General features: G+C 35.8%; 1 protein-coding gene across 2 annotated transcripts in view; it reads left to right on the top strand.

Moving 5' to 3' along the window:
- LOC111045926 overlaps nucleotides 1-25586 on the top strand; it is a 255507-nt gene that overhangs the window by 108040 nt on the left and 121881 nt on the right. Inside the window, exon 1 of one of the 2 annotated variants that reach the window (XM_022331403.2) lies at nucleotides 19596-19919. The exons of the other annotated variant lie outside the window; for it this stretch is intronic. Within the exon in view, the coding sequence (XP_022187095.1) occupies nucleotides 19817-19919 (103 nt within the window). The 5' untranslated portion in view covers nucleotides 19596-19816. Of the gene's footprint in view, nucleotides 1-19595; nucleotides 19920-25586 lie in introns of those variants that run through there. 2 annotated transcript variants of the gene reach the window in all.

Here is a 25586-nt window from a genome sequence, read left to right as displayed (position 1 = left end):
TTAAATTTAATTCGATTCATTATTGTTTTGACAAAATAGAACTGATTTGATTGAATTTAGGGTGCGAGCAGAATCCTGATAGGTTAGGTCGATAATTAGCTCAAAGTGAAAGTCACGATCGTTAACGACCTTCATGTAGCATAAATACATTGTCAAGCATGGAAGTCTCAAACACGGTTATCTCTCGATTTCCGCTCAGCACGATGACATTTGATAATGTTTTTATCATTAACAGCTGATTAGTGGTAACGGTCGAAGCCGAAATCTACACCGCGACCTACCACTACCTCCGTAAACAAAGCCATAGTGCATTCTGGTGACGTCAGCACAGGTAGGGCTCCTACACCAATAAAATTTGTTGATTTCAGCTGATCTATATCAGCTAGTGTTTCTATTGGTGTAGGAGCCCTACCTGTGCTGACGTTACCATCAACCACCGTCATGCACTATGGCTTTGTTTACGGAGGGAGTGGACCTACTCGTTCTGTTCGCACCTGTACAGTCCGTTTTGAATTAGATTATCTTATAATTCGATAAATAATTTATTCGGTACATAATGTCAGATGTTATCCGCTAAATGTTGGTTACAGAATTCCGATTCACAGAAATCACAGAATTCCGACACAGGAATAAGAGTATCAATAGAAATGAATACTATTTTGAAACTTTATTAGTGTACGAACTGGTCAGGTCGACCTCAATTCGACTTTCAGTTCGCCCTCCAACACATTGTGAAGGAAACATTTTCAAGCATGTGAGTGAACTGTGAAAATATAATTTTCATAAGTTATTGTGGGATTAGGCCTATTCATATTCGCTCGGCCGTGCTGGATAGTAATTGTCCAATCAGAACTTGTAGGAATTATATTTTAACTGTTCTGTACGAATCCAGCTTTATTCTCGATCGCGTTTCTGCACGATGAAATTCAGATGTTTTTATGCCTGTTGATTAATGTTAATTAATGCCTGTTGATTAATGTTCATTAATGCCTGTTGATTAATGTTGATTGATGCCTGTTGATTGAAGGTATCGATGGAAACTTGAAGCTAAACAGCAACCTGCTTGTACTTTTTGTAGCTGAAGATAATACTATATAGATAAAACTATTAGAATAAATAATGAATGATAAGTAGAGTAGCTAATATCCAAGTATCAGCTACTTCATCCGCTTGATACAGAATCAAGAATGCATGGCATATCTTTGATAACGGTCGTGCAACCTTCTGTTTACAAAGTGGTGTACAAGACATTGCTCATGTCTTTTCCCCAGAAGAATAGGTTCACAATGGTTGCGTAACCGTGGATCAGCTCTCATTTTTCAGCGGATCGATGAACGCAGCTTGTGATTGATGGTGATGCGACCGAATGAATAAGGCGGCTGCAGCTCATGATTCGGCAACGATTGATCGCCATTTTTCCGGTGGCGTTCGACGCTGTCAAACTTTGATGGAGAATATCATCTCTCAGGCACCGGTGAACAATGCTAGCGATTTTCATCTCGTGAACGTCAAGAGTTTCTTGGAGAAGAGTGTTGATGAAAAATTGAACATTCCAGTGTGTTACGCATCACTCGTGTGACGGGACATTTCTCAGGTCAGTGATCAAAGTGAGTTCGCATCCGAAGTGTTGTAGATTGCAACTTTAGGAATTGCTGGAGTAATATCGAAGGGCTAGGATAAGATCGAAATTCCAATAACTGAGATTCCAAGAAGTGACTGAACACAGTACAGAATTTCAAAGATCTTGAAGCATTTGCAATGTAACACAAGTATTGGAAAGTGAGGTATTTTCTTCAAGAGCTGAATATATACTCTTTCATTCAAGTTTAAAGATTTTAAAGACTTTGTTGAATAATTATGGAATCAGTCTATTAACGAGCGCTTACATTGAACTTGTGCAACCTGAGACAAGACGTAGTTGAAGAATTTTAATTTCAATTCTCAATTTATTTAACTTTTTCAGGCCACGAGAAACACCTTTTGGAATCCCAATATCCCTCTAAATTTGGAATTTATTATCCCTCTTGCTATTATAGCTATTTGAGGGATATGAAATAATATAATCAGTGTTACTCCATGGATCATTTGTAACTTTTATCAAGTCTCTGTCAAAATTGATTTACGTATGGACGGAGAAATTGAGATTCTATCAACTGAAATCATAATAGTTTCGCTCTCTTCTATAATTCCCACAAGATTAGCAATATATAAATATATACATGTATATACATATATATATATATATATATATACATGATTATTTTCATAATAGTTCCGCTCTCTACTATAATTTCCACAAGATTAGCAATACTTATAACATGGTGGTTGCCTTGACTGATGTTCGAGAATTGATATTTCAGGATAATTACGAAGCCTAGCAATACTTTCCAATAAATTGAGCCTGCTCAGACAGAATTGATTTTCATGAGGGAAACGGCTTACTATTGCTCTCCAACTTCAGTTAGTTGAAAACTGGAAGCAAACTTAATGTATATTCAAATTACAAATAGATATTCACAATTCAAAGATCAATCTTCCATTCTTGATTTTCGTTTGGCGTCACATACTCAACTATGTCAAGTTGCACTAATGAGTAAAGCTCATAAGTAGACAGAGAACAGCAGGTAACAGAAAATGAGCAAGCCCAAAGAAGCTGCTGTCTTTGAGGAGATTGTCAATTAGTTTTGGGTCAACTAGCAAATTACATACTACAGTCAACACTTACCCGTGCCTGTACGTGCTTACTCACTTACTGGAGAAATTTCTGCACCGCGTAACGCTATCCTGGGTCTCTACTCTCGTTCAAAAGGCATGTCTGTTGCAGGTAATAAATGCGAAGAACCGAATAATCTCTGACGTAAGAAGTAATTACTCTGTAGCGATATCTTCCAGTAACGTTGACGTCAGCACGAATTTTAATTAATGTGGCTCATTAATTATTTAAGCTTTCCTATAATGAAAAATACCTCCAGACCGAGCTGTGTTCTGGGCTACTCGAGATAACAGGCGGATGATACACACAACAGCTCCAATCTCCATAGTGCTGCTTCTTCCCCGAATTACTTCTAAGAAACTCAGGAAATAAGTTTTGAAACAAAAGTGGTGGAAGAGAACTCGCTCATTCTGAACTTCTCAATCTCCATTTCTAGGTATTTCTGGGAAGTTGTCGATGGATTATTCACTCTAAATTATTGAACCTCTGCTGTGATTCAATCCACTCACAATAAATTAAAAGGAATTCTGTTTATATTCCTCGAAAAAGATTCCACGAATAGACATATAATTTCTGTGCAAGATTCATTCTAATTCCGGAATGAATGAGGATGCGAATCATCAAATCATCGAAGATCAAAAATCATTCATTCAGATTCAAAGTGATTCCCAATCGATATGCGTAGTTATATCTCGAATGCGATAAAATTGAGGCTAATATCATCAACCAATCAAGTTTAATGGACTGTTTTCCTTCAGTTTTCAAAAGGGTTTGATCAAATTTAATATGAACTGTAATTTTTACTCGTGATAATACAAATAATGAATCAAATATTGTGGAAAAAATTCAACCGATGATGAATAGTATATTGTATTTTTGATATGCCGGATAATATGGACCTTAATGAATAAATGGAAACTTTTATTGGGAATACCATAACTATAAGCAGCCACTTTCCGATTATTTGAGCTCAATAGGCTAGTAATTATCTGTCCGTTGGTATCTGAGCGAGATAGATGATGCATAATATATACAATGAATAAATGAGTTGAAATATTCCAGTAATAATTACTCCTGATCATATTAGTAAATTCTAACTTGCAATACCAGAAATATGATTAAAAGGTTGTTCTCATTAACAGCTGATTAGTGGTAACGGTCGAAGCCGAAATCTACACCGCGACCTACCACTACCTCCGTAAACAAAGCCATAGTGCATTCTGGTGAGGTCAGCACAGGTAGGGCTCCTACACCAATAAAATTTGTTGATTTCAGCTGATCTATATCAGCTAGTGTTTCTATTGGTGTAGGAGCCCTACCTGTGCTGACGTTACCATCAACCACCGTCATGCACTATGGCTTTGTTTACGGAGGGAGTGGACCTACTCGTTCTGTTCGCACCTGTACAGTCCGTTTTGAATTAGATTATCTTATAATTCGATAAATAATTTATTCGGTACATAATGTCAGATGTTATCCGCTAAATGTTGGTTACAGAATTCCGATTCACAGAAATCACAGAATTCCGACACAGGAATAAGAGTATCAATAGAAATGAATACTATTTTGAAACTTTATTAGTGTAAACTTTATCAGGTCGACCTCAATTCGACTTTCAGTTCGCCCTCCAACACATTGTAAAGGAAACATTTTCAAGCATGTGAGTGAACTGTGAAAATATAATTTCCATAAGTTATTGTGGGATTATTCATATTCGCTCGGCCGTGCTGGATAGTAATTGTCCAATCAGAACTTGTAGGAATTATATTTTAACTGTTCTGTGCGAATCCAGCTTTATTCTCGATCGCGTTTCTGCACGATGAAATTCAGATGTTTTTATGCCTGTTGATTAATGTTAATTAATGCCTGTTGATTAATGTTCATTAATGCCTGTTGATTAATGTTGATTGATGCCTGTTGATTGAAGGTATCGATGGAAACTTGAAGCTAAACAGCAACCTGCTTGTACTTTTTGTAGCTGAAGATAAAACTATTGGAATAAATAATGAATGATAAGTAGAGTAGCTAATATCCAAGTATCAGCTACTTCATCCGCTTGATACAGAATCAAGAATGCATGGCATATCTTTGATAACGGTCGTGCAACCTTCTGTTTACAAAGTGGTGTACGAGACATTGCTCATGTCTTTTCCCCAGAAGAATAGGTTCACAATGGTTGCATAACCGTGGATCAGCTCTCATTTTTCAGCGGATCGATGATCGCAGCCTGTGATTGATGGTGATGCGACCGAATGAATAAGGCGGCTGCAGCTCATGATTCGGCAACGATTGATCGCCATTTTTCCGGTGGCGTTCGACGCTGTCAAACTTTGATGGAGAATATCATCTCTCAGGCACCGGTGAACAATGCTTGCGATTTTCATCCCGTGAACGTCAAGAGTTTCTTGGAGAAGAGTGTTGATGAAAAATTGAACATTCCAGTGTGTTACGCATCACTCGTGTGACGGGACATTTCTCAGGTCAGTGATCAAAGTGAGTTCGCATCCGAAGTGTTGTAGATTGCAACTTTAGGAATTGCTGGAGTAATATCGAAGGGCTAGGATAAGATCGAAATTCCAATAACTGAGATTCCAAGAAGTGACTGAACACAGTACAGAATTTCAAAGATCTTGAAGCATTTGCAATGTAACACAAGTATTGGAAAGTGGTGTATTTTCTTGCGAGAGCTGGATATATACTCTTTCATTCAAGTTTGAAGATTTTAAAGACTTTGTTGAATAATTATGGAATCAGTCTATTAACGAGCGCTTACATTGAACTTGTGCAACCTGAGACAAGACGTAGTTGAAGAATTTTAATTTCAATTCTCAATTTATTTAACTTTTTCAGGCCACGAGAAACACCTTTTGGAATCCCAATATCCCTCTAAATTTGGAATTTAATATCCCTCTTGCTATTATAGCTATTTGAGGGATATGAAATAATATAATCAGTGTTACTTCATGGATCATTTGTAACTTTTATCAAGTCTCTGTCAAAATTGATTCACGTATGGACGGAGAAATTGAGATTCTATCAACTGAAATCATAATAGTTTCGCTCTCTTCTATAATTCCCACAAGATTAGCAATATATAAATATAACAACATGATTATTTTCATAATAGTTCCGCTCTCTTCTATAATTCCCACAAGATTAGCAATACTTATAACATGGTGATTGCCTTGTGATGGTGATGTTCAAGAATTGATATTTCAGGATAATTACGGAGCCTAGCAATATTTTTCAATAAATTGAGCCTGCTCAGACAGAATTGATTTTCATGAGGGAAACGGCTTACTATTGCTCTCCAACTTCAGTTGGTTGAAAACTGGAAGCAAACTTAATGTATATTCAAATTACAAATAGATATTCACAATTCAAAGATCAATCTTCCAATTCTTGATTGTCGTTTGGCGTCACATACTCAACTATGTCAAGTTGCACTAATGAGTAAAGCTCATAAGTAGACAGAGAACAGCAGGTAACAGAAAATGAGCAAGCCCAAAGAAGCTGCTGTCTTTGAGATTGTCAATTAGTTTTGGGTCAACTAGCAAATTACATACTACAGTCAACACTTACCCGTGCCTGTACGTGCTTACTCACTTACTGGAGAAATTTCTGCACCCCGTAACGCTATCCTGGGTCTCTTCTCTCGTTCAAAAGGCATGTCTGTTGCAGGTAATAAATGCAAAGAACCGAATAATCTCTGACGTAAGAAGTAATTACTCTGTAGCGATATCTTCCAGTAACGTTGACGTCAGCACGAATTTTAATTAATGTGGCTCATTAATTATTTAAGCTTTCCTATAATGAAAAATACCTTCAGACCGAGCTGTGTTCTGGGCTACTCGAGATAACAGGCGGATGATACACACAACAGCTCCAATCTCCATAGTGCTGCTTCTTCCCCGAATTACTTCTAAGAAACTCAGGAAATAAGTTTTGAAACAAAAGTGGTGGAAGAGAACTCGCTCATTCTGAACTTCTCAATCTCCATTTCTAGGTATTTCTGGGAAGTTGTCGATGGATTATTCACTCTAAATTATTGAACTTCTGTTGTGATTCAATTCACTCACAATAAATTAAAAGGAATTCTGTTTATATTCCTCGAAAAAGATCCCACGAATAGACATCTAATTCCTGTGCAAGATTCATTCTAATTTCGGATGAATGAGGATGCGGATCATCAAATCATCGAAGATCAAAAATCATTCATTCAAATAATAATTTCCAATCGATATGAGTAGTTATATCTCGAATGCGATAAAATTGAGGCAAATATCATCAACCAATCAAGTTGTAACATATTAAAATTTGGATAGATATAAAAATCCCTAGCTGAAATATTAATAGGTCCAAGTAAAGTAACTGGCTAATATCGCCAAAGAGATAACATAAAGATTAGATAATATCAGATTGTCCTGGCTAAACTGTACAACAGCCTAAGAGGAATTGAAATAATTTTTTGCTTATATATAATATTATATAAAATATTGAAGGTTGAGGTTAGGCATAAACATTTAGTGATCGGCGACCTAACGATCGACCGAGCCATGCAACGTAGAATCTGACCAAACACCTTGGCAGAAATTTATTGCGGCAAAACGGTATGCAATTTGAGGAACAAAAGGTCTCACGTGGCTAACTATTATGATGCATGAAACAAATAATAACGTATAGGAAATTAACTAGCATGTAGAGGGCATATTTAAAAAAAACCTAATAAAAATAATTAAATGTATCCAGGAAATAGGAGGTTACCAAGCGCATGAATACTGAAACAATTTGCATGCACCAATCACATAATTGCAATTGATAGGCGGCAATAGTATGCCGATTCAAAAATATTTGTATATATTTCTACAAATAAATAGAATTTGTATAATATTGTTGTATAGTCTATGTTATGGATATGGCCCAAAGGCAAAGAAATTATTAAACATACAACATAAGTAATAATTTAATATTTTAGTACGGTCTATTTGAACCTTGAATGGCGGAGGACTAGGATATTCAAATTTTATGTAAATTTGGAAGTCGGAAATGAGAATTGTAAAATTGAGAAAAGAGAACCAACACTCGCCTGCCAAATGCCACCATGAGAACTTGTAAAAATTTAAAGTTGGATTGAATTATTAAATTTCTTATAAGACTTTGTGATGCTCTTATAAAGAAAAAGTCATTTTCATTTTTTTAAATAATTTTGTAACCCCTTGGAAGAGACGACTCCGGCTACCATAGTCCAGGACCACCAGGAGTTGGATTGACATAAGCAGCTCATAAGAAATTTTCGACACGTGAGTGAGAAATATTGAAATAGTGACAGAGCGCCCTCAGTGCTTCGAAATTACATAATAATCAAAGCTAGCTCGTCGAAAGGGTTTTCTTATAAATTAAGAATTTAGTAAAAAATACTTGCGCAAGTAAATATAGTATTAAAGGTATTTTATTAGAAGAATAACGAATAAATCCACATATCAGAAGTTCTATAAATTAAAGAAGTATGAAATCTAGGCTAGTAATACATATTCATATGATCTTTAATTTCTACAATATAATTTGCGATAGTTTGTTGTAGCTCTGATTCACTAGATGAATTGCTCTATTTATTCCGTCAGGTGCCGAATCTTGCACCCTGAGATGAAATATATATTCATTGCAAAGAAATCTATTAGATACTATATAATTTAATATATATATATATTTGGATTATTGGTTGCCAATTTATCAAGTTGATTTTAAGGAAACTATTTTTAATGGAATTGTCCAAGTCCAACGTGGTACTGATGATGAGAGCTGAGCTCATTAAATAATTATTTGAAATTAAGTCAAGACCTATATTGAGGATAATAATTAAAGACAAGTCTAGTCATATTGAAATTTGTCGTGGATGGATAATAAAACAATAGATATATGAGTATTGAGGAAAACAGGCGGGTTAAATTTTGTATTACTTTTTGGGGAATCAATAGCTTTAAATAAAGATAAATTATATGTTTTAAAGAAAATTTTATATTATTGTTATTGTAGAAAATATATTTTATAGAGAGAGATATCATATTTTATGAGCCTAAACTGCTATTACTTTCTAGTCAAGAATCTATTATGTATAAGCCGGTTGAAATATAAGTCACAGTCTGTAAACTAGTCAGGAATCAATATTCAATATTGGAGCGCTAGAGCATCATAAAAAAAAAACTCAAGTTTAAATACCTTATTTCGGATATCCAAACACTTTGCACTTAACTGTTTCACTGTGAGTCCCGGTTTGTGTGTCTTTTTTTTTTTAACATTTTTGCATATTATTCATCACTTTTCTAATTAGCATTTATCATATTGTCATAATGAATCACACTCCCGCAAACTCTGAAGTTTCATATATGTACGGCGGTTGCACAGATCCCACTTTGTCGACTCCCAGCACATCAAACCCCACCATGGTAGATGCCAATACGCCACGAGAAAGGGAACCAGGAAGTGTCGGGTCGATAGTCTTCGATCCACAAGGTCTGCAACCTCTATCATCCACTCGAATCGACGCTGCTGACATACCATTGAATCAACGGATAGCAGAGATCAACTTCAAAGGGGGCGAGGAGCAGCCTGCAGAACCCGCATCTCCAGAGGCCGAGTCACATCTGAACAAACAAAGTATATTTTCAGTCACAGAGCTAGATCCATTTAAAAGGGTAATAATGGAACAAACTAGCAGTATGTTCAATATTATGTTACAAAACACAATGGATAACATGATGCAGAAAATTAAAAAAGAGAATGCGGCAATAAAAGAGGCAAACAAGCAAACAGTGGAACAGGGCATGAAGGAGACAGCAGACGCCATACAATCAGTGGAACAGCGGTTAGATACTATTGAGAGTAAAGTAGAGAATCATAGAGAAGAATTAAAAGCAATGATAAATCTACAGAGGGAAAGTCAGGATAAAGTTACAGCAGGATTATCGGAAAGGTTGGATACGGTTACCTGTGAACTAAACGAAAGGATAGATAACTTAACCACACAAATCACTACACCTATTCAGGATATAACAACTAGCATTAGGGCCGATTGCCATCAAGAAATCAACAAACAAATTACCGTTGCCAATCAAAATTTAACAACTACAGTTGATAAAAATATTAACAGTATTAAAGATATACAAAATAAACAGATTAATATGTCCACCAACAATGAACCAACTGCAAGGTAGTATCAATCAGAACACAGAAACCTGTAAGGCTTTAAATGGAACTCTACTAATTCAAAAATCCACTCTGACTCAATTAGATCAAGAAGTAAATGCTAATAAAATTACAAATAATAGTCAATGGCAGATGGCACAGGAGAAAATAACAGTATTAGAAAATTATATCCAACAACGACCTCAAGGAATTCAAGCAGATAACATCAATTCACATAGTATATTGCAAGGACTGGGTAAATTTGATAATACTGATCGCCATTTGCAACCTCAACCATTCATTGATTAGATAAAATTAGTACAAACTCTTGCACCTACCTCTTGGAGTATGTGGCGTCTTCGTTTGACTAGTTTATTAATTGGCGAACCCCTGATGTTCTTTCGGAGTAGAGCCCATGAATTTACATCATTGGATGAGTTTGTAGCCGTCTTCCTGAAACAGTATTGGAGCAGAAGTAAACAGTTGGACGTGCTAGCGGACATCATATCATGTGATTTCAACCCTAACTTGGGTGCATGTACCACTTTCGTCACTGCCCTACAGTTCAAAAATTCTCAATTGAGCGAGCCCATTAACGAATCGGCATTAGCAAGTATTATTCTAAAGAAACTACCATATCAAGTTAGAATGGCACTCGCCACACAACCCATTACTGATTGTAAACAGCTAATAAATCATCTATATGGCATACAGTCTGTGATGGCAATGTCAAACCACCGATCAGACCAAAGATACACACAAAATCAACATAACTCAAAAAGTAATCAGTATACCAGCCAAAACTATGAACCGGTATCATATGATTGCTCCCGATCTGCCCCTCAATTTGAACGCCGCTATGAGCACAAACAAAATAGTAACTGGAATAATAAAAATTTTCAAAATCGCACAACTAATCATTAAGCCCATCAGAGCAACCGCAGGAATTATTATGATGGCTGTGATCGATTGAACTCAAATAATGGTTACACTCAGAATAATTACAACAGAAATTACAAACCACCACCTCAACAAGTAAGCACAAATTATACATTAGCGCATGCAACAGGATTAAACCAACAGAAACACACAGAACCCAACACCCAACGACCCGCCACCAGATATACAGAAAACTACAGCTAATGAACCATGACTATATGATACCCCCGATATAACACCCACAAGCTCAAATGAAACAAACAAAGAAAAGCAGGATATTTCAATGTCATACACCACATTCAGAAATGATTTACCGGAAACTTTGTTAGAAGAAACCGAGAAGGGAAGCAGGCTACCAGATATCCAAATGCAGGCGTATATCAATATCAAAATATATGGAATGAAGGTTCAAGCATTAGTAGATAGTGGTTCACAATGTAGCCTCATACAAACAGACATATTTCAACGTCTAAAAGAAAAAACAAAATTAGCCACTCTACCGCTAACCAACATATATGTATCAGGTATCAGTCCAGGACGGCGAATACATATAACTACCCAATGTTTACTGGAAATAAACCTTCAACAACAACGATTCACTTATACATTTCTTGTATTACCTGTATCCGGTCCGCACATAATAATAGGTACAGATTTTCTCCAACATTTCCAAGCCTGTTTAAATTTCCAAACCTTGAAATTTCATGCTTTTACTGAAACCGAATCACACGAAGTTATAGTACCCCTTGATCTGAAGAAGCGCACTGAAGGAATTACGGAGATACACTCCACTCACTACATGGAAGGCGCGCCGAGGATGTGGAGTAACCATGAAATTGAGAATACTATGGAGCATATGGAGGTACCAAGCCTAACAACCGAGAACCAAGTACAGCTAGAATATGATATCGAATTGACCCATCTGCCAGGAAAGAAAAATCAGACCGCCGACTTTCTATCCAGGGAAATAGATGCTACATATTGTCAAGATACCAACCTGAAATGTTTCGCCGTAAAGAGTGGAGAAAGCATACCATATCCCCCCAATATCCAACCACGAATTCACACTGCCGTATTAACCCCTGAAAGAATCTGCATCGCCCAATACGAAGACCCAAGACTGTCCCGGATCCGCGAATTGATGGAAGAAGGAGCTACTGAACCACCCGATTACCTGCGACAGTACACCCGCTACAAAGGATTTATGTTCCACCGACCGGCTAAAAATACTTACGACTGGCGCCTAATAATCCCCGCTAACATGGAAACAGATTTGATAAAAGAAGCTCACGAATGTATTGGGCATTTTGGAACTATGAAGACCCTCCACCTACTAAAAGAAAGCTGTTATTTTAAAAGCATGCATAAAAAAGTGGCCAAAATAGTAAAAGCTTGCGATATATGCCAGAAAGCCAAATACCTGCGATACCATTTCAGGGGGCGAAATGAATCCCATTCTCCCTAGTGCACCATTGGAATTGATATCAGCGGATATATATGGTCCATTACCCATGGCACAATACGGAAAAAAATACATATTCGTGCTTACATGTGTTTTTTCAAAATATACAATGCTATTTCCCATAGGTAAATTGACTGGAGAAGTTTTGGCCCGATGCATAACGGAAAGATGGACAGATGAAGTAGGAAAGCCTAAACGAATCCTATCTGACAACGCAACCTATTTTTGTAGCAAGCAGTGGAAAGAAATACTTCACCTGGCTAATATTAAGTGGTCGAGGACATCTCTTTACAACCCCAGCGCTAATCCAGTAGAGCGACGTATGGCAGAGATCTCTCGTTTTATGTGGACTTACTGTAACGAAAAACACCAACAATGGGTTAGATATATACCATTTTTAGAAGAGTGTTATAATAATAGTCTAAATGAAAGCACCGGTCATACGCCTTACGAAATCATGTTCGGTAAAAGAAACACTACCTTTATCGAAAAATTAATTGATTTTCCAAGCTCAGAGGTGAACAAGCCAACAAATCCCAATATCCATCATCTAGTCAGATTGAAGCTAGAGCAAAAGGCAAGTAGTAGAAAGAGATTTCATGACCGAGCATACAAAATATTTTCATATAAGATTGGAGATGAAGTTTTAGTAAAGAGCCACAGATTATCAAATGCTTTGGAGAAAGTAACTCGTGAATTCTTTTTAATTTATTCAGGGCCATTCACTATCGTAGCCATATCGCATCACAACACAGTCCAGTTGCAAGAGAATGAGAATATGCACATTGTTTGGTGGGAAAATGTAGCCAATATTAAACCATATCACAGAATTTGAAATAAATATGATAAGTAATCAAGAAAAACACCACTATCAAACGAATTACTGACCTTTCTTAATAAATTTAATCTTGGCATAGAACCGCATGGCAACAATCCGATGTTTTTATTCCTCTCAACTGTCCAAAGCCTGCAACAAGCAAAAGAATAATTTTTAATTTATGTAATTAAATAATATACACCATATAAAATAAGACACAAACGGGGATAGTAAAAAATAAATTAAGCAAATTACCTTAAATGTGAAAAATGTGACGAATAAGGTTAGTTTATGCTGCAGAAGGCAAAGCCAAAGTATATGACGTCAGAAAGCAGATATTCAGAACTGGTAGGTTAACAAAGCCATCTAGATTGAATATATGTAGCGCTCAACATATGTTTAAGAAGAGAAAAATATTGTACCCCAAAAATGTTATTTATCACTGTTATTATTATATTTATCAATGTTAATATATTTATTTATATGTGTTATATTTATTACCATTAGTTTATGCCATGTTTGTTACCGAAAAAACCTCAATTGAATGCTAGTTACCTAAAGCCAAAGAACCATTGACAAAAGAAAAGAATTGTACCTGATATATGGAGAATTATTTATATTAAGACCTAGGAATTACAATAAAATATAAGCCCCAGAAAATTTATACATCGAAATTATTGTTTGAAAGGAATCAATTATAAGAGAAATGTGTGTAGTTAGGTTGGTGACCTTGCGAGCAGCAAATTTAAAAATACTATGTTCTAAGTGTTGTAAGGAGGAATGTGTCTAGGAGATTATATTTATGATTTAGGTGTTGATAAGGAGAATTTGTTATTGTATTTGATAGAGGTCTAAGGGAGGCGCAGCAGATAGATCTGCGAACTATGATAAAAATTGGAAAGTATATTTTGTAGACAAAGTATGGAATATATCGATGTGTTGAAGGATGGATTTTCATTAAAAACATTGTGATTCTGAAATATTTTGAATTCAAATCCAGGGGCGCGTGTAACATATTGAAATTTGGATAGATATAAAAATCCCTAGCTGAAATATTAATAGGTCCAAGTAAAGTAACTGGCTAATATCGCCAAAGAGATAACATAAAGATTAGATAATATCAGATTGTCCTGGCTAAACTGTACAACAGCCTAAGAGGAATTGAAATAATTTTTTTGCTAATATATAATATTATATAAAATATTGAAGGTTGAGGTTAGGCATAAACATTTAGTGATCGGCGACCTAACGATCGACCGAGCCATGCAACGTAGAATCTGACCAAACACCTTGGCAGAAATTTATTGCGGCAAAACGGTATGCAATTTGAGGAACAAAAGGTCTCACGTGGCTAACTATTATGATGCATGAAACAAATAATAACGTATAGGAAATTAACTAGCATGTAGAGGGCATATTTAAAAAAAACCTAATAAAAATAATTAAATGTATCCAGGAAATAGGAGGTTACCAAGCGCATGAATACTGAAACAATTTGCATGCACCAATCACATAATGGCAATTGATAGGCGGCAATAGTATGCCGATTCAAAAATATTTGTATATATTTCTACAAATAAATAGAATTTGTATAAAATTGTTGTATAGTCTATGTTATGGATATGGCCCGAAGGCAAAGAAATTATTAAACATACAACATAAGTAATAATTTAATATTTTAGTACTGTCTATTTGAACCTTGAATGGCGGAGGACTAGGATATTCAAATTTTATGTAAATTTGGAAGTCAGAAATGAGAATTGTAAAATTGAGAAAAGAGAACCAACACTTGCTGCCAAATGCCACCATGAGAGGTCCCTAAATATTATAGAGCGTAATACCTTGCTATAACTTGTAAAAATTTAAAGTTAGATTGAATTATTAAATTTCTTATAAGACTTTGTGATGCTCTTATAAAGCAAAAGTCATTTCCATCTTTTTAAATAATTTTGTAACCCCTTGGAAGAGACGACTCCGGCTACCATAGTCCAGGACCACCAGGAGTTGGATCGACATCAGCAGCTCATAAGAAATTTTCGACACGTGAGTGAGAAATATTGAAATAGTGACAGGGCGCTCTCAGTGCTTCGAAATTACATAATAATCAAAGCTAGCTCGTCGAAAGGGTTTTCCTATGAATTAAGAATTTAGTAAAAAATACTTGCGCAAGTAAATATAGTATTAAAGGTATTTTATTAGAAGAATAACGAATAAATCCACATATCAGAAGTTCTATAAATCAAAGAAGCATAAAATCTAGGCTGGTAATACATATTCATATGATCTTTAATTTCTACAATATTAGCAATACTTATAACATGGTGGTTGCCTTGACTGATGTTCGAGAATTGATATTTCAGGATAATTACGAAGCCTAGCAATACTTTCCAATAAATTGAGCCTGCTCAGACAGAATTGATTTTCATGAGGGAAACGGCTTACTATTGCTCTCCAACTTCAGTTAGTTGAAAACTGGAAGCAAACTTAATGTATATTCAAATTACAAATAGATATTCACAATTCAAAGATCAATCTTCCAATTCTTGATTTTCGTTTGGCGTCACATACTCAACTATGTCAAGTTGCACTAATGAGTAAAGCTCATAAGTAGACAGAGAACAGCAGGTAACAGAAAATGAGCAAGCCCAAAGAAGCTGCTGTCTTTGAGGAGATTGTCAATTAGTTTTGGGTCAACTAGCAAATTACATACTACAGTCAACACTTACCCGTGCCTGTACGTGCTTACTCACTTACTGGAGAAATTTCTGCACCGCGTAACGCTATCCTGGGTCTCTACTCTCGTTCAAAAGGCATGTCTGTTGCAGGTAATAAATGCGAAGAACCGAATAATCTCTGACGTAAGAAGTAATTACTCTGTAGCGATATCTTCCAGTAACGTTGACGTCAGCACGAATTTTAATTAATGTGGCTCATTAATTATTTAAGCTTTCCTATAATGAAAAATACCTCCAGACCGAGCTGTGTTCTGGGCTACTCGAGATAACAGGCGGATGATACACACAACAGCTCCAATCTCCATAGTGCTGCTTCTTCCCCGAATTACTTCTAAGAAACTCAGGAAATAAGTTTTGAAACAAAAGTGGTGGAAGAGAACTCGCTCATTCTGAACTTCTCAATCTCCATTTCTAGGTATTTCTGGGAAGTTGTCGATGGATTATTCACTCTAAATTATTGAACCTCTGCTGTGATTCAATCCACTCACAATAAATTAAAAGGAATTCTGTTTATATTCCTCGAAAAAGATTCCACGAATAGACATATAATTTCTGTGCAAGATTCATTCTAATTCCGGAATGAATGAGGATGCGAATCATCAAATCATCGAAGATCAAAAATCATTCATTCAGATTCAAAGTGATTCCCAATCGATATGCGTAGTTATATCTCGAATGCGATAAAATTGAGGCTAATATCATCAACCAATCAAGTTTAATGGACTGTTTTCCTTCAGTTTTCAAAAGGGTTTGATCAAATTTAATATGAACTGTAATTTTTACTCGTGATAATACAAATAATGAATCAAATATTGTGGAAAAAATTCAACCGATGATGAATAGTATATTGTATTTTTGATATGCCGGATAATATGGACCTTAATGAATAAATGGAAACTTTTATTGGGAATACCATAACTATAAGCAGCCACTTTCCGATTATTTGAGCTCAATAGGCTAGTAATTATCTGTCCTCTGAGCGAGATAGATGATGCATAATATATACAATGAATAAATGAGTTGAAATATTCCAGTAATAATTACTCCTGATCATATTAGTAAATTCTAACTTGCAATACCAGAAATATGATTAAAAGGTTGTTCTCAGTCTTGTTGTACTGGTCCCCAAGGGGTCAGGAAAAAGAATTTAGGGTAATCCAATTATTGATTATTATATTATCTAATTAAGAATTAGATAAAAAGATATCAATAGATATTTTATGAAAATGAAAACACAAAGTGAAATTGTCAACCACTTTTGACAATTGGCTGTCCATTGCTATTCGAGCGAGATAGATGATACAAAATATATGCAATGAATAAATTAATTAAAATATTCCAACAACCAAAAAAGTGGTTGACAATTTTAATTTGTGTTTTCTTTATGGAAAAGTACCACAACATTACTTGCAACGCAACTGTAAGATATTTCTAGTATTTTTAACTAAACTTTGATAATTTATGTGAACCTTTTCTACAATATCCATTGATATGGTCCCTCATGTAGGAAAGCACGATGTAACCACTGTCTATTTCACATACGAATTACAGTATTTCATATGTCTAGAGATCAAATACAGTTCGATCGGTCAACTAGGCTCATCCGGTGTATAATTGAAGTATCTGCAGGTAAGTTGAGCAGACAGTAATCAGACGGTGACAGCAGATAGGAGAGTGTTGACGTCACAACAAAATAGGCAAGTGACGCGTTGGGCATGTGTAATTGGGTCTCGAAATCATGGCCATCTAATCTCTCCAACGTGTTACACAGGGGACACAGGGAGGCCCTGTGTAACACGTACCACCTACTAATTCCCAACCCGAAACGTGATCGCAAATGGACGCCACGAAATATAGAAACCCAAACTGGAGTCACTGATTAGTTATGGGCTGGTATGTCAAATTGACGTCTGTTTGAATGCACACCATGAAACAAGTACATTCAATCAGTGGGCTACTCGTCAATAATCCACAGCGAATCAAGTGTCAAAGGTGATGTATATGAGAAAAATCAGAGTCATTGGTGATGCATATACTGAATCTTTAATGGGAAGAATAATGGTGTGTTTCATAATATATTAGATGAATTTAAGTATACTGAGTATACTGTATTTGGGTTGTATTCTGTCATACTATCAAAGGTATAGACGGATAAACTGCGAATCAAGTGTCAAAGGTGATGTATTTATACTGAGGCTTTAATGATTAAAATTAGAGAGTATTTCATACCATATTCTATGAATTTAAGTATTCAGTATTCTGTATTCAGGTTGTATATTATGAATCTATGATACTATCTGTCAAAGGTATTTGACACTGCGAATCGAGTGTCAGAGGTGATGTGTATAAGAAGCTTTAATGGGAAGCATACAGAAGCATACATAAAGCATACATGAGAAGCATACATAAAGCATACAAAAGCTTTAATGAGAAATATCAGTGTGTGTGTGTTTCATATTTAAGGAAATTGAACTAAAGTGAATAGTTTTCAGTATACTGTATCCGGGTTCGTATACTGTGATACTATCTGTGGATGATGTAATAATGATCTTTAATGGTAATGAGGGGATGATGATTGATCGAGAGATCAGTAGGTGATGAGAAAATATTGGTAGAAATATAAGATATTGCTGTTTGATGAATTGAATGAAATGATTTGATTCAACGCTGGGAACCCTGTAATTCAGCTTTAATGAATGGAATGATAATTCTCTTGATGCGGGAAAATTTTCAACCTGTAAATAAAAGTTCCTATGTGGCATTCATTTATATTTGAACAGATTATCGCATGAATGGAAGTGCAAAAGCAAATCGTTCAGATAAAAAGTGGATAAAGAGTATGGATATTCATTTCCAGCAATCAGGTTGCCCAATGATATATTCTCAAGTAGCATTTAGTCATTATTCCAGTTAATTTGGAGGGAAAGCTCGTACACATAATTTCAATGTTTATAATTACTGGGAGATTTTGGAAAAGAAAAAGATCACAAGCTCATTCACTTGATACACCATTCATGATTGCATGATAGAATTCAAATGTAAATGTTTAGCTATATCAATACTTTCGATGGACAGTTAACTCAATTCCTTTATGTGACTGTCAGATTGGACTGAATAGAAGTTCCAAATCGAAATTTACCCCAACAAAACTAAAAATAAAATTTTGATCAAGGTGAGTGCTCTCTTGATGTAAACCTTTCAATAAGCGAGCAATTTGTTGTCAGAGAGTATTGTTAAGACCTCAGCAGAAAGTCAAAGGCGCGTTACTAGAAAACGTAAAATGAGAGAGAGATGACAGAGAAGTGGGAGCGGACGATGAGGAGAAAGCAAAAGTAGATGATGATGAGGATGAGGCGATGCAGAAGAGAGTGATTGGGGATGTAGGGGAGGGGTAGGAGGGGAAGGATGATTGAGAGGAGGTGGTGAAGGAGGAGAAGAAGGAGAAGGAGGAGGAGGAGGAGGAGGAGGTGATGGTGGAGGAGGAGGAGGTGGTGTAGCTGTAGAAGGAGAATCAGGTGGTAGACTCAAAAGGGGGTGAGGATGATGGAGGAGAGTATGAGGTAGAGGGGGAAAGTAGGATTTGGAAAGGGAGGAATAGGACGAGGAGGTGGAGTAAGAGTTGATGGTGAAGGAGGGGGAGGAGTGACAGAGTGAGGAGAGCGCAGGCGTTAGGTTTATGGGGAGGGATGTGGTTGATGAGCTAGGGGTTGAGGGTATGATAGACTCACGTGCGCGCGCGATCTCAGTGGCAAGGAGTGTCCTCACAGACCACGTTTCAAATTTCACGCTCCCGTCGCTCCGGGATACGTGCGATCGTAATAAAACCGGTGCAAAAATAACTCTGTCCAAAACCGATGGAAAATCGAGAATCGAAACCATGTGGAATACGTAGTCAGGAACTGATTCAGTTACATCTGTAGGTTGCGGTTTTCCCTGCACTTGAAATCCGACCTGTGCAAACGCGGAGAATGTTGTGGATTTTCCGACGATCGACGTTCAGCAACGGAGCGGCTGCATTCCTCAATGCCATCAACAACAACTGCGGATCGACATTCGGCAACACAAACACAGGTAGGAACTGTACGAGCTATCAACTAGAAATTCCTGCAATGTACAAGTTCAATCCTTGCGGTATGATTTTTTTAGTGCATCATTCATACAAGAACCAATAGCTTCCCATCGAAAATAATAAACAGAGATATTAGACTGTTCTCAGTAGATACTTGTTTTTATGTGTTTTTGGCTTCGTAAAATCAAAATAAACTTTTTATAAGTAAAATTTATGTGAAAATCAAGAATAACTATAACAGTTTTCCCTCATTAGAGATTTTGGTTGTCGGCGAAGTGGATCTTTACTTCCTATGGGACTCCCCCCAATTCAAGCCATACGCTAATAATAACAATATGTTGTAAGTACTGAAAATGTAGCATGATCAAAATTATGCTATTGATGTAAAATAGAAACCTTCAAGTATCCTTTTCATGTTTTATTTTCATAACATGTTTCAACTTATTGAAGCCTTTTTGAAGTGCGAAAATGGTACAGAAAGTAGTATCTGAAGGAAAAGTGAATATTGAAATGATGTCCACAGTCCCCATCATTTAATGAGGACGACAAATGATTTAAATCTAGTTCTTTACTTTTCATTCCAAGAGAGTTTTATCAGGTTCAAATCTCTCTAACCAGTCACCACATAATTCTCTCCCACGCAATATGATTGAAGTTATATGAATGTTCACTTATTGTGAGGACTGATTTCCATTATAAGCTCGACAAACATGTACGATGTTCCTTGCAAAAATCACGGCTTCAACGGGTCAATCTTCACCGTCAACTTCACCGTCAAGCTCTAACGGGAGCTCGTGTAATAATCAATTACTTCATGTAGAAAAACGTGCATTTGTGAAATGAGAATGCTGATACTAATGATGGTCGTTATGTCATTACATAATGTTTCATAATCTTTGAGATTGAGGTAATTGAGTTTTAATAGACTACTAATATACTACTTAGAGTGAATAATGTAAAAACTATGAGAATTTTTAATGAATACTGCAGAACTTGAAACGTAGCATAATCAATTGAGGTAATGATTGGATGAGTAATGGAGAGCGATAGGTATGAATGAGATATTATCAAGAGAATAACTAATGAGTGAAAATATGAGGAAAAACTTCAGCTTTCGAATTAATAATTATTCCTTGAGTTTTCTGATAGTTAATCGGGTATGTAATCAAAGCGTTTGTGGATTGAAAGCACTGCTCCTTAGAGACAGAGACAATTAGCTAATAGAGACAGTTACGGTAGGAACAATCAGCTGTACCTGTAGAATAGGTGGTACATACCTATCAGAACGTAATATAGAATATATTCGGATAGAATGTTGACGAATTGTACCAATTCCTTAGCATTTTATCCAAAAGCCTCTCCTGTTGTATCAATGATTGACCAATCCCACTTCAGAATAAAACAATTCATGAATTTCAAATTGAACTCCAATCCAGAATATTAATACTTTCCCATCACCTCCCTTCTACACATATACCTTGAATGGAATACACCTAAATCAAGCTTAGCTCGTCTCTCCGGTACCAAGTATGAGATGATTCGTCAATGCATCAAAAGCACACCAGACATTCTCTGAATGCGGTTCATCATCAACTGTTCTATACTGCGCTTGTTCTTTGAGCGACTTTTTGTGGTTAGCAGCCAGAGCGTCAAGCGGAAAATGGCTCCAGAGAGATTACAGAGAAGAAAGAATGACCAGAATCCCACCCATCCCACCACACAGACTGAAAAGCTAGAAAAACGAAAGTTTCCATCCGAGAAAATCGCGGCTCTAGCTTTTTACTGTGGAAACAGGATGACGTTTTTGCAGGCGGACGTCTGCATGCTTGGCTAAGCGTTTACTCTGACAGTAATCCGCTCAAAATTATTCCGATAAGCTCCATATTTGCATCGTGCTCTCAAAATGTGAAGATAGATAGCACGACTAGCTTGCAATTATAACATTTCCAACACGATTCAACTAATGAATGTTAAAATTCTATCCTATTCTGATTCGAATAGTGCTTTCAGTATTGTTATGATTCTATGAATATATAATTGATGCCTGCTCACGAAATTGGAAGATCTCATGATTTCAAGAATGATTTTCCATTAAGATTGATTTGACAATATGTTACTACTATATGTATCATGAACAAACTTTATGAGGTTGATACTTACGATTGATTTATTTAATAAAGTAGTTTGGTACTCAACTCAACTCCGTTGAGTTACTGTTTTGTCCAATTCAGCTTCAGCAGAGGTATTATTGATATAGACGTTCACATTATTGACCTTTTAGGTTATTCACATAATCATGATGTGGAAAATATTCGATCGATCAATTTCCAATAAAAGTTTTAATACATTTAACACATTTGAATGCATTCAAGTTAACTACTCGTATACCATCATCAAAAAGTAGCTTCTGAATTTTGTTATCTGACATATCAATTATTTTTATTTACATCGGTGATATCCAAATGTGTTTTAAATTTGTTTCCAATTGAGATGGTTTTGTACCACAAACGACGATAACAGAATGATCAAGCTAATTTAAGCACGTATTCACTTTGAATACGTGTACAGTGGAACGTGTAATTGGGAATTACTAATTAATATAAATATTTGATTTGAAACCTCTATGGAAACCATTTATATTCGTGCAATTATTACCATCAGTAACTAAACATTGTTGGAATGGATATAATTCAGTACGACTACATTTCTGTAGCCTATACTACCGTAACTCTTTTTGACTGAGTAACATTCATGATCAGGTTTCAAAACTCAAAGAATGTGTAATGTTTTTAGTATTCATATTTTCAGGTAATCCCTATAGATATTCATAAACACATTGTGACTTCCACTGTGGTATGATATTTTTCCTATTCTTTAAAATTGGAAATTCTCGCTATTGGTCTTTCAACTCACTAATTTCACAAAAAATAGAAAATTGTAGAATCGAAATTAAGCCTGAGTGAGCTGTAGCGCCAAGGAGTAAGTAGTAAGTAAAATCGAATTTGATTCTTTACTCCGTGCTAATATCTACATAGAGTTGTATATTCTGTTTGCTAAGCATGATGCCGACATGAGCATCAGTCTTGTGCATGAGGAATGGAAAAGAGAAGACGATAATTGGTTGAATGAACATACAGGTTCAGCTGAAATTGTTTTCATTGACCGAGCGAAGTGAGGTCCAAGATTCAAGTCGACGGTTTGGCATTTCTCTTAATGTTTAAATGTTTGAATGTCTCAGGCCCGGTTGCACAACAGCCGGTTAAATTTTAACCGTGATTACTTTCACGAGATTACTTTCACGAGAACCAATCGGAGAAGGCGTTTTCGAAAAAACGGCTTCTCTGATTGGTTCTCGTGAAATTAATCACGGTTAAAATTTAACCGGCTGTTGTGCAACCGGCACTAAATGTTTATATGTTGCGCATTTACGGCGAAACGCGGTAATAGATTTTCATGAAATTTGACAGGTATGTTCCTTTTTTAATTGCGCGTCAAAACCTTGTATATACAAGGTTTTTGGAAATTTTGCATTTCAAGGATAATATAAAAGGAAAAGGAGCCTCCTTCATACGACAATATTGGAGTAAAAATCAGACTATAGAATTGTTCATCAAAAAATCAGCTGACAAGTGATTACACAGATGTGTGGAGAAGTCAGTCTATTGCTGTATTTCCATACAATGTACCTAGAATACATTATACCTCTATTCTAGGTACCTTGATTTCCATATTAAGGTCTATAGTTTCAATAAGGTACTTGTGGATGAGAATACTGCGTGAGGTCCACTGTTCACATAACTTCACATAACTAGTAAGTTTCTTGAGAGTAGGATGTTTTTGTAGTAAGTGTAGAAATTGGTTTTCCCATGAGAAGAATAACTCTCTCTGTAATAAACTGGAAATTCGTAACTCAAATCTAGACATCTGTTCAAAAAAGCTATTCTCACAAACAAGGTATTCTTAGGAGCTGAAAGCTAAAGTGAGAATAAATTAAAATCCCTCCAACAAGCCTGATAATCGACATATTTCTATTTTAAAAATCTCCACTATGTTATATATCCATCTTGCAATATGAGTATTATTTGATTGAGTGACCCAATAATGGGAGGTACGCTGAAATGCTCATCAGTAGGCTGTCGGGAACAGTCATTGATTGCATGTGAATTAATTCATCCAAGTAATTGCACACAGGGAGTTGGAATAATTGACAAGAGAATATTGGAGGCACAAACCACGCTATCCCGATTCGATGTTCTCTGCTATAGAGTTACACATATTCATTGATTGAAACCATGTATCTGCAATCTTGTATCATGTATCAAATTGTTGCCAGCCGAGTAGACAATATTAGGATCGGTTGACATATTCATTAGTGTAAACATCGGCTGCAATATTGCTTCAGGCGTCTACCTCTCCTTCCTCCACGCAATATACGCTCGAATTTGAATGTTTTGGTATTGAATGCTTCACTCTCGTAATTAAAGCTCATATTATTCTGAACTCCTAACACACACCATCTGTCCGATTTTTTTCGCTTGAGATAGTTGAATACATTGAGGATCTTATAAAAACACTCAACTCACATGGGCTACTTTTTAACAAATTAATAAAAACAATATAAAAATCTTGTAGTACCCTTTATTTTTTGAAAACTTTAAAATAGACCAACAACTAGTTTCCTAATGACTTAAGTCATGACTAGTAATGACCTAAGTTAGGGTCGAAACTAGTTGTTAAACTATTTTAAAGTTTTTAAGAAAAAAGAGTATCACAAGATTTTTATATTGTTTTTATCAATTGAGGATCTTATATATTTCGAGCCAGGTTATCCTGTTTTGCAGATCTCTGGAATCAGCAAAAAAAATCTAATTTTTTAGAATGTTGATTCTCGTAGAGCCAAACTGAGTGTTGTATCTTCACCGCTACCTGTATTTTGTCTTGGATGTATTCTTCCAGAGCAAGTTTTAATGGAATCTGAGCTCTTACATTCATTCATCATTGTCATATCGTCCTATTTTTAGTAGGTTTATTTTAAGCCATTGGGAATTCAGGTCAATCAATTCTTGTCAGTAGTAACTTTCTATTGTTTCAGGAGCTCGAATGAAATTCACTATTTGATTCATTCTATAGGCTACCAATCCTTTTTGAGACCACTTAAACACTGACCAGAAAACTATCGAAACAGGAAATGGGATTTCCGCTCTTTTTGAATAAATAAATATAACATGATAAAATGAATAAATTCCTGCTATATAATTAATTCATTTCAATTTTCAAAACTAAAAAAGTCGTGTAGCAACTGAAACTAAAAATTATGGAGTTTGTTAGACAGCAGATATTCAATACAGTTAAATATTTTATATTGTTGCTGTTGCGTTGATATCTCTATGAATTTGATTGATCCAGAATATTGTAGTTTGTAGATGATATAACTAACCTTTGAAGAGAGATGGCATTTGGTGTCAAAATTGCCTCTGATCACACAGATTGGATAAGCGCCCTGCAATCAGCTCTCTCCTTGGAAGTGTAGTTGCTCAATTACAGCTGCACAGTCAGTCATGAGAATATAAATTAGTACTAGAATTATCTTAACCAATGGTGAATCTCCTACTCCATCTGGTTCAACCAAAGAGAATAGATAGCCTATGATTAGAGCAATGGAATTTCGA

Source organism: Nilaparvata lugens, chromosome 5, assembly GCF_014356525.2.
Source record: "Nilaparvata lugens isolate BPH chromosome 5, ASM1435652v1, whole genome shotgun sequence".
Taxonomy (NCBI): Eukaryota; Metazoa; Arthropoda; class Insecta; order Hemiptera; family Delphacidae; genus Nilaparvata; species Nilaparvata lugens.
This window is presented reverse-complemented; position numbering and strand designations above follow the sequence as displayed.